Here is an 11,862-nt window from a genome sequence, read left to right on the forward strand (position 1 = left end):
AAAGAAAAGGCAATCACCAAGGACGAAGAAGGAATCACCACAGTAGCAGGTGATTGCTGAGTGTCCTAGAAATAAACCAGAAACTCTTAAGAAAAGGTAATCACCAAGAAAGAAGAAGGAATCACCAATGAAGCCTCACAAGAAACCAAGAATGACTCTTGATTGCCCAAGAGACAAACCATGCAGTCCAAAGAAGAATACATCACCAAAAAAACCTCAAGAGAAGCCACTGTCAAGAAGAAGAACAATGAATTATCATACTGTGCATATGATCTGGGTGTCTGGGCTTGTAATATTTTGAAATCTTTGTGAAAAGAACTTAGCTCAAATGGGTTATTACGTACCTTATCAGTTGGATAAAGAGGTATACAAGCATCCAACTAAAGCACATATTGGTCTCGATGAATGTCAATCATTGATTTCGATGAAAGAGCTAGGAGCAAATCATATGCATTTATATATCGCGTAAGTCTACAAAATTATAATTACTTCTCTGTTTTCATTTTTTAGTTTATTGCTTCATTTTTCTGTTTTCTTTTTTTTTTAGTGATATTTATTATTGGCAACATTGTCACTATTTTATCATCTTATTTGCATCAGGATGTTGCATGCACACATGGCAAATGATATAGTGGCAGACCATTTGGGTTCATACACACAGGACTCGTATCATCAGCCCATGATAAGGATGCCTTTGCTACAAGGGTAAAAAGGGCACAATTTGTTGCCGAACGGTTGAACAAAGCAAACAAAGGGCAAATGATTTTCATGCCCTATAACCTTGGGTACAGTTCTATTTACTTTATATTGATTATCATTTACTAAAATTGATTCATAATTTCAATTTCTTTGTGTAATAGTTTCCATTGGGTGTTGATTGTAATTGATATGACGACAAAGCAAGCATTTTATCTGGATTCAACGAACAACGATTTGGGTGACGATAGTGACCTGAAGGACATAGTTACCAAGTATGGTTATATTGTATATATATCATGTTTATTTACTAACTGCATGTATTATAATGTAGTGGGATATCAATGCATGTTGCGATGACTAGTAAAAAAAAGGTGAAACCACAGATCACAAAAGTTTTGGTAAGCAATCATGACTTTCTTTTTTCTTTTTTTTTTGGCAGTGCATGACTTGTTAATATTTAATCACTTGAAAGAATTCATATGCATATGTGTTAATGATTATTCTGTTGATGATATAGTCCCCAAATCAACTAGGGAGTACTGAGTGTGGATACTATGTGCTGAGGTTTATGAAAGACATAATTGCAGACCCGAGTTTACTTCTCCATGATGTAAGTACACATTCTTTCAGATGCATTGTTGGATTACTTCACTTAATACTTTTAACTATATATAGTTTACTTTAGTCTGACATGTGATCATCATTTGACAATTTAAAGGGAAATGTGAATACACTCAAAGTGAGCTTGATTAAGTGTGTCTCGAGTATGCTTCCTTTGTGTATGAGTTGATAGTATAAGCAGTTGAGTTGATGATGATATTGTTTGATAAAGTCTAAGTGGTAGTGAATTTTGTATGCTGGTAGTGTTCCAGATGATAGTGAATCTTGATAAAGTCTAAGTGGTAGTGAAATTTGCATGCTGATATTGTTTGATAAAGTTTAAGTAGTAGTGAATCTTGATCAGCTTGGTAGTGTTTCAGATGATATATAGTGTTGTTATGTTTTTGTACGTTGGTAATGATCCAGATGGTAGTGTTGGGATGTAGATTTGTGATAATTGAATAGATGATGTTTTGACAATGTTATGGTTATTTCAAGTGATGATTTAGTGATGTTTTGATGATATTGTTGAGATAATTTGCATGTATTGGTTTTATACATATTTTGATTTTTAAATTTCAATGGAATTTATAAAATTATAAAATAATTATATTAAAAATATTATTTAAATTATTAAAAATTATTTTCTAATTTAAAAATATTAAAAATTTCTGATTTAAAAATATTAAAAATTTCTGATTTAAAAATATTAAAAATTATTTTAATAATATTATTATTTAAAAAAATTCTCATCGTGACACCATATTAGCATCATAAAGATGCGACACATAATTACCTGCCATAATTTAAAATTGAATTCATATACCCACCAAAAGTTTTTTCACAATAAAACAAATTTACCACTAAAATATTAAAACGACATCGCTTTTGTTGTGATACATTTGTGATAGCTATAAGCTGTCACATACTCCTGTGATAGATAAATTACTGTCACGGATTTATGATAGGGGCTACAATGACATATAGAAACTCTGTCACAAAGAGGGTCGGATGACATATATTCTGTGTCATGGTAGCCCATTTTTCTAGTAGTGTTGTGCACTCGTCTATCAGAAAAATTCTCTTTGCTTCTATTATTTAAAAAAAAAAATTTGTGGTACCTTATAATTTATATTTAAAGTAAAATTCAAGTGGATGATTGGTGGTTGATAAACAAAATTTATAATAATTAATCCTAATTATGTACAGTATGTAGATACATTAAAAGAATTTCAAAACAAATTACAAAAACAGACCTTTTCTGGAAATTGTTTTCGGAGCCGAAAATCAAGACTGTGCAAAATAATAAGTCGTTGGCTTCTCGGCAGGAGTTCTTGAATTCGCCATTACTAAACTATCTTGTTTCTCCATTATATCTTTATTTCGCCACCCAATATAAACATTTAAAATTCATAAAGAATATTTGGGTAATATCATAATTAATATATAAATTGTAATATTGCTACATGTACAACATCTATAACTTACATCAATTTAAAATTAATTGTTTATATGACTCAGTTGTTGACTATCAAATAAATGGGAGTTATGCAAAATTATTTTTAGGTCCACTATTAGTTAGCAGCGCCAGACTGTGATATTATAGAGAACTATATAAGGATGAATAATTTAAAAGCTTTACGACTCTTAGAATTTGGTGAAATAGAACAGCTTCTAATGAGATTGTATAATCAAATCAATATATACTGATTTGTTCATGTAGATAAATTGAAGAGTTAGAATGAAATGTTACGACCCTTTGGGAAAAGGACACCTATACCTCTAATATTTAGAGAAATACTCAAAAGTCTCCAGAGTTTTCAATAAAAAATATCAAGACCCCTTTTTTATTATAATACTCTTTAACTTTATAAACCCAAAAAACTAACCCCAAAATTTATAATACATAGAAATATAGCATTTTTACAATTTATTAGACATATTTTATTATATTAAACTAATTTTTAACAAATAGAAGCATAATATCAAAAGAAATTAATTAAAGTTAAAATTATTTTTAGTATTATGTAAAAAATAATTTTAGTATTATTAACGGGGAGATATTTTTATTAATCGTCAAATCTATTTAACCCATAAATATAAATACATTATCAAAATAAATATAATAATTTAAAATTTTAATATTATTTTAAGTGTTAAAAATAATTTAATATTATTAATCCATTGAATAGATTATATTATATTAATATTATTTACAAAAATTTTAAAATCAATGTTCTAATTACCATATTCAAAGATTATTATAATAAAAAAAAGGGTCTTGATGTCTCAATTTTCTCAAACCTTAGGAATATTGGTATCCTTTACCCTAAACCTTAGCAATAGAACAAAATTTCTCTCTGATGCTCGTAAGAAAGAAAAGTACAATAACTCTTAACATAATCTTGTAAACAAAAGTACAATAACTCTAACATAATCTTGACTGCTAACATCAATTATTTATGTATATTTCTCTTTTAAAAAGCTCAAACAATGCTCCCTTTCATTTTTCTTTAATTAGGCAAAAGAAAAAGAAAATGATTACGGAACCACTAATTTTCCAAATGACCTCATCAACGAAGGAGTCGGCCACTATGTGCTTAAAAGTCATAACGTTGAAGTTGGAGAAGCTCATTTGACAATAATAAATAAATAATTTTCCGTGATGCATGATTTTTCCAAATCTTGTTTTGTTTTTCATTTTTTTTTACTTTAAGGGTTGATTTTAGATTACGACTCGTGATTTGAATTCAAATCACCTCCTTATTTTTAAACACCTTAATTTACCTTCACTTTTTGTAACGAAAATTAAAAAAAAAACAAAATCATCAACATACCCCTTTTTTAATCTTTTGAATGAGAGATAATTTGAGATTTTAAAAAATAAATGGACAATTTGAAATTAACCAATTCAAGAGTGGGTAAATTTTAGACTATTTCCCTCTTGAATTGACTATCTTCAAATCATCCCTTTATTTTTTAAAATCTCAAGTTATCCTATTTTTTGTGTAAAGGATAAAGAAAAGATGGAGGTAGGTTGATGATCTTTCTTTTGGTCTTCTTAACAAAAATAGAATAAATTGAAAATTTTAAAAATAAAGAGTGATTTGATGATGGTCAATTCATAGGAGAATAATCTTCTTTCATGAAAAAAGATCTATTTTTATTCTTATTATTAACAAACTTTCAATAAATGCACGTAAGGATTAAAAAAAATAAGGATATAAGTTTTTGAGTAATGTGTTCATTTCTTTCCACACTTGTTTATATTTTTTGATTTTATTGAACTCTACTTAAATATGCAAATATTTCTATAAAAAAAAAAGGGGGTCGGCTGAAATAGACATGACGTGTTCATAAGCTTTATAAATAAATCAATTAATTATCCGATGATGACAATTTTTTTTTTTCTTTTGATAGTTCAACTCTTTTCCCCCAAAACTATGCACTGCTTATAAATGAAAGCGTTACAAAAATTATGAAAAATAATAATTTTTTTTTACTAGTAAAATAGTAATTAGGAAATAACATCCGGGCGCAATAAGTATTATTAACATTTTACTACTAAATAATCATAAAATCTTACATTTTATTATTTTTCTATGTTGAACTTTAATATACCAATTATGCCCTTCTTTGAAATTTATAAAGAGTTTATCAAGAAAAATGATTTAATAAATAAATTTATCCATTTGAATAGCTGAACTCTTACACACATCTATCAAATATCAGTAACGCCCTTGACAAAAAGACTATTTTCTCAATTTCCATAATAAAACATCTTCATGGTTGGCAGCATAAACAGGTATTAACTATAATATTAGGGAATCAGTATTCTATATTCAAGGGTAAAATTCATTTTATCTGTTCAGAGTTCTATTCGTATTTTACAAGTTCAAATATGTATAATGAATCTTGCAAAAAAAATTTCCCAAAGCAAGGGCATAATTGATATTTTAAACGACAACGAAAGGTCAATTACTATCTTTGTCACAATTGGAGTAAAATTTAAGAAATTTTACTACTATCTTCACTAGTAAAATTTACGTTAAAGTTTTGGATAAAAAATTTATGTTGAAATAACCCTCCCTATCTATATATAAAATAATTCTTAGGTGTGGATTTCTAAAGTCAGATTTCGTGTAGATTCGTTATTACACTATATAGATTCTAATTTTTCTATTAAACCAGTGGTGTAATAGTGAATCACTTCCACATAAGAGAATGATTATATATATATATATATATATATAAGGAAATTTTAATTAGTTAATTGCTTGAAATTTTCTTATCTGAAATTATTAAAAGTGGTTTGAATTTTTTATAATTATATTTTAAAGTATGGTGCGTATGCACAATTTGAGAAATGAAAATATCACCACCCATATTTTAATATACTTTTTATTTAATTAGAAACTATTGTTCTTTTCTTTACGGCATATATTGTTAATATTTATGGAGAATATCCATTTTGAGAATCACTAACCATTCTTTCAAGTCATTATCTCTAGGCTTGTTCATTACTCCTCGTATAATAATAAATATTTAAATATTGATACATGAATATAAAAAATAAATCAATAATATTAATTAAATAATAATTTTTGAAATTTTAGGACTAGTATGCTAAATTAACAATTCGATAAATTTAGACGATCATATATTATAAAAAAAAAATCTTATTTTTTTATTGTACTCAAATACTATATAAATTAATAGTTAATTTACTTGCAACTAAATTAATAGGATATGCACGTACATGGGCGGCTTTTGTGAAATTTGGTTTTACTGTTCTTTTCTTGAAATGGTTGTCGGCTTGATCTCATGTCCAATTTCACTAGCGTTTTAAATAAATTTGTGCAAGATAGGCTCAATAGTAGAAAGAACTACCATTTGAGGCATGCACAAATATCTAATTTCTTATTTTAATTAATAAACAATTACATAAACATAAGACTTTAATATAGTCGAAGTGGCTAAATAAGCGGACGGGCATCTTATAGTTTGCTCGTGTTCGTATATCCAAGTACTGATGGATTTGTAGTAGCAAATGCAAGCAGTTCTTGGTCACGTTCAAAAAAGGCCATGTCTTCGGGGCTCAGAGTCACCAATACTTCTATTCCCTTACCATCGTTTGTGTCCATTAGCATAATCAAGTTTGACACCAAATAATTTGGAAAAGTCAGGTGCACTGGCTTTCCCCATCCAAAATCTGCTGCTTCATAATATGGAAAGTTAACAATACTGGAGAAAGTGTAGAAATCGATCTCATCTTTTTCAAACTTGTCTTTAATTGACTCCGGAATATCGAATATACTCTTGTTTTCTAGCAAGGTTTTGAGACCGTTTCGTCTAAATTCTGCCTTTGCTTTCCTTAATGAACAAACCAAGTCTTGTAGTGTTTCAATTTCCTTTTCACTCGCCTGCGCCATCAGATACGCGACGGAGTTGCCCACAGAGTTGTCAGGCAAGGGCGGCTCGGCCACGGCACGCACGTTTATCGCGTATGCTGACAAAGAAGGTCTTGAATACCCGAGGTTTGATCTTGACGCAGCCCTTGCACACTTCCAAATAAGTGCAGTCAGTGCCTCGACGCGTGATGGTCTAGGCACGCTTGCACTTGAAACTTCAGCCCTGAGTCGGTCAATTTTCTTTGTATCAAATACAAACCTGTTTGCTTGGACTGGTGAAATATGTAAAGGTAAGGGCACGAAGGATTCACTTGCCGGAAAAATCGTTGATGCAACAAATCTAGGAACCACTTCCTTATTACCTGCACGAGCTGTGGTGGTCCAGCTGTTAACAAATATACCTAACGAGACTCCATCAATGAGCTTGTGACAAGTGCAAACTGTGATTGCCAGTCCCCCGCATTTGAAAAAAGTTGCTTGTATGCGCATCATTGGACCCCCGTTGCTTGCTACTGGAGATTCTGCGTAGTTAAACGGGTGAAAATCCCGTAATAGATTCTGATCAGGCTTTTGTAGGTATTCAAACAAAAAGCCGTTTGCAAAAGCTTCAACATACTCAGCCCCTTCGTCGTTACATTCAATTGAGAAATCGTCTTTGACCCTCCCAGCAAGTGGGTAGAATTTTGTGAGAGTTTTTGATAGGGATGACTTGAGACGTTGCGAAATCTGGTCAGCTTTCACATTACCGTCTGCTTTGTACAGAAAAATGGTGCTCACATAGACCGGAAAATTAATCTGGTCCATGAGGGAAAGTTTAAAATTTCTCAGGTGTTCAGGAGTTGGGTAAGCTGGTTTGATGCTTTCTCTGGCCCGTACTAGTACTTCTAGTGCCCTTTCCATTTTAGGCTTTGCTACTTTCGCAACCGTTTGTAGACTTCTTATTAGTAGTACCTGTTCATTATTAAAGCATCAAAAGTTAAATACATTATACACATATAACTGTAACTAAGAAAAGTTTTATCACTAGTTTTGCTTACTTTTCAGTGCCTGCCTTGTTGCTCTAGATCTCGGTTGCTCTTATTAGATGCAGCTCCTCGGTAACTAGCTAAGACCCTTATATAGTAAAATTTGGTTGCCAAATTTGACTCCATTAGTTCGATTCCGTGGTTTGTCAATGCATCATCAGTTCAATGAGAGCTTGCTCACGATAATCACATGCATTGCTTTTTGAATTTTATGAATACGAATCCTCACGATCGAAAGAGACATTGATCAATACATTAAGTAAACGCTCGTGAATATATATGGACAATTGAAAGAGCAATGCTAGGTACGTCAATATCTAAGTCCCAATTTGAATCCTAATTGATGTGGCAAGGGTTGGCAAAACCTGGGTCCGGGCTTGGGAATGGCAATGCTTGGATCCGAACTTAGGTATGGCAATGCCTGGATTCGGTGCAGATATATTTTTTAGACACCCAGGTTGAGCTTTCGGGCCGAATTTTTTAATTCGGATTATTATATCGGATTTTATACTTTTTAATATTATATATGTGTACTTTTTAAATTTTTTTGTAATTTTACAATTTTTAAATTTATTTGTATGAAATTGGACATGAAAATATGAACTTTAAATATTTAAAACTTTACATAATATAGTAGATGGGTCAAATAAATATAATTATTTAAACTAATATATATTTTATAATATGTTTTTCAACAAAATTCTAGTTCTAGACCGAGTTCCAGGCTTATCAAGTGATGTCCAGGACCAGCCCCGCTTCATCTTTGGGCTAGGTAATCATAGGTCCAATCTGGGTCTAGACCGAGTGGGTATTAAAAAATACCCCTAGATGTGGCATTCATTGATTACATGGTAATTAAGTAATTTTACTAGTTGTGAAATCCATCATTCAGTAGATGAATGACAAATAGCACTGGGACTCAAGTTGGGCCTCAAATGTTGGGATCCCTAACATTTTTGCAATTAAGCAGCAAATGGTCCAATCTCAAAAAACTCTAAAGGCATTAAAGGCAAAGGCAGAGAGCAAGAAAGTAGTAGGAAAATTGTTGTTTGACAACGAATCTCCGCTAACACCTGAGGTAATGGCAGTGGCTTTGCCGCTCAAGTATGTGGTTCTAGCCTTGGTTTATGGAGGACAAATTGACCCAAATCACCATGTAGAGAGGTTTAATAAGATAATCAAGATCAAAGGCTTGAATGATCTATAGAAGTGCCGGGTTTTTTGCTTTACTCTAGAAAGGTAGGCGCGATAATTTTATTGAAGACTAAGAAATGGGAAGCATAGGAAATTTCAAAGAATTGTGTGACCTCTTAGTCGTGAATTTCGGAGGTTTATGCATACGTGAGCAAGATATGCAAGGATTAAAGAAGGGATTTAGAATCAATTGGTTGTAGAATAGTTTGTATAATAAGAGAATTGCAACATATGCTAAGGTGTATGATCAGGCAAAATGGATGTAAAAAACTAAAAGTGTAGAAGAAGATAAAAAGAGAATGGAAAAATAGAGGATATGTCCGGTGTGAAAAGAACTAAGAAGAGGATGAGATAACCTTAGTTACAGCTCGAGAAGGAACTCAGATAATAGGCGTCATTATGACAAAGGCTTGGTTAATGACAGATGACTAGACAGGCCATGACAAAACAAAAGCATTGAATGAAGTTTGACAGAAGAAACAAAGGTTTCTGAATAATGGTAAGCTTTATTGAAAAGTCTGAATGAATAAAACTAGAGTTTTGAACCCCTTTTATAACAAGTTCAAATATCGCGAATTTACCAAAATAAGCAAATCCAAAATCTAATATGATAATTAAATTCTCCTAACTAAAATAAGAAAATGAGAACAAATGGCACTAAAGTCCAAGTTCTAGAAAAAGATAAAAATCCTAAAAGAATCAAGAAAAATAAGAAAGAATCTTAAAACTAGAAAATGACCAGGAAAGAAACATAATTTTTTGTTCGACCATGGGGCAAAATGGCTTATACGGAGTTTTTTTCATTTTGTTACAAGCTTCAAAACGATACATTATATACTGAATACAAACATTTGTAGCCCAATTTATGGCCTCCGGAAGGTATATTGTTCGCTATACACAACACCCTACATCAAGCCAGTTCGTGATTGGGAAAAAAAAAATCTTGAAGAGAGGAAGTCCCACCAATAGGCGAGGCCAAGAAAGAGTAAATGACTATAGGAAAAGCTAATAGGAGAACTGAGTAAGAATAATAAGATGTGTCACCTATAGTTTGGAGAGGATCAAGATTATATATAGGGTAAACTTAATAGAGAAGAGTGGGAGATTTACACCTCTAAACAAGAGCAAAGCAAAAATATTTATTGTGACTACAGATAAGGGCTATTAAGTCTGCCAAAGCCAATTATGAGAGATCTGCGTCCGAGTATGGAACCACAGATTGCATAGATGTGAAAAAAGAGATTGAATGGCTTATGTAAAACCAATATCTAAAGGAAATGTGAACACGAAAGAAGAGATGAGACTAGAGGGGACAACAAAGACAATATGGTAATGATGATTATGGAGTGGCAGACCTTGCAAGGGACTTGAATTGTTCGAGGTGGAATTATAGTTGATACTCCCTAAAACGTTATGATGTGAATTTTAATGTTCCGATACCAAAGAAGCAATGAGTTCAAAGAGTACTGACTATGTTCACAAACGAAGATGAGGAAGTGTTCACCCACCCACATAAAGATACGCTTTCAGTGAAAGTTACCTTGTCAGGGTAGGAGTTGAATTAGGCTTTCTACATACAGCTCAGCTAACATTTTGTTTTTGGATGGTCTACAAATAGGTGACGTCGGGCTTGATCCTATCAACACATCATCAAGAGGATTTGGAGGACCTAAGCTGACTTCCATCAATGTAATTGATCTATAATTGACTGTAGGGTCCAACTCACTACAAAAAAATAGTGAAGGTGATAGGGTGGTTGGTGATGAGCCTAGCCTTTATCAAGTCATTTTGGGCAGGCCATTTGATAGGATAGTAGGACCAATGAGCTCAAGACTTTTTGAGGATTGCCTGATCCTATTAAGACTAAGATCATCATTTTAGCTTTGTTGAGTTCTAACATGAATAAATTATATGATCCGATCTTATTGAGATAAAGGCCATCATTCTAGACTTTTTGAGGTCCGATGTGAATAAATTAAATGCCCGATCTTATTGAGATCGAGGTCATCATTTTGGCTTTGTTGAGGTCCAATGTGAATAAATTGCATGATCTAATCTTATTGAGATTGAAGTTACCATCTTGGCCTTATTGAGGTCCAATTGATTTTGTTCTACTAGCCTTATCGATATCTAGCTAATTATAATTGTTGTGGCTTTATTGAGGTCCAAAGTTAACAATTATAATATGATCCTATTAAGATCAAGGTCATCAATTTTGATATTATTGAGGTCCAACCTAATTTAATTATTTGATAACTTCATTTAATTATTTGATCCAATCTTATTAAGATTGAATTTGGCAATTTTCTAAACTCCATTTTAGACTTATTGAGGTCCAATTGATTTTGTTCCACTAGCCTTATTAAGGTTTGGCCTATTAAATTGTTTTGGCCTTTTTGAGGTCCAAAGTGAACAAGAATGATCCAGTCTTATTGAGATCGAGACCATCATTTAGCCTTACTGTTGTAGTGAATTGAAATGTTATTGATGTCAATATGTAAGTGCACATAACAAGTAATATAATGATAAGTAGTCGAGATCATTTCCACAAGGATTGATGTTATTAGATTTGCTACAACAATCTTAATAATGCAATTTTGCTTTAATTGAAAATAAAACAAATAATAAAACTAATACCTTAATTAATTACAATAAAATGCAATAAAGTAAATTCTCACATCACACACAAGGATAAAACCAATGGGAATGGAGTAGTTGAATGATTAAACTCCCTTAATGGTTTTAACTATTTTTCTAATATTTGGTTCAGTTGCTACAGTATCTCCTACAACACTGGGCCGAATCCTTATGTATCCTCAGTTGTCGCATGTTAGATGTCTTATATCTTTTGCAACCTAACAGTGACCAATTGTTATGCTAATATAAGATATAGCATTACACGCTTAGGTTCTAATTACCCTACAAGGTGAATC

At 31.7% G+C, this 11,862-nt stretch overlaps 1 protein-coding gene across 1 annotated transcript; it reads right to left on the reverse strand.

The window, feature by feature from the left end:
* Positions 1-6,277: 6,277 nt before the first annotated feature.
* LOC18042220 (BAHD acyltransferase BIA1) lies at positions 6,278-7,646 on the reverse strand. The gene has a single exon (XM_006431866.2). It carries the CDS (start codon positions 7,608-7,610, stop codon positions 6,297-6,299), a length of 1,314 nt encoding a protein of 437 aa, XP_006431929.1. The 5' UTR covers positions 7,611-7,646; the 3' UTR covers positions 6,278-6,296.
* Between the last annotated feature and the right edge of the window lie 4,216 nt (positions 7,647-11,862).

This window comes from Citrus clementina, unplaced genomic scaffold, assembly GCF_000493195.1.
Source record: "Citrus clementina cultivar Clemenules unplaced genomic scaffold, Citrus_clementina_v1.0 scaffold_5, whole genome shotgun sequence".
Lineage (NCBI taxonomy): Eukaryota > Viridiplantae > Streptophyta > Magnoliopsida > Sapindales > Rutaceae > Citrus > Citrus x clementina.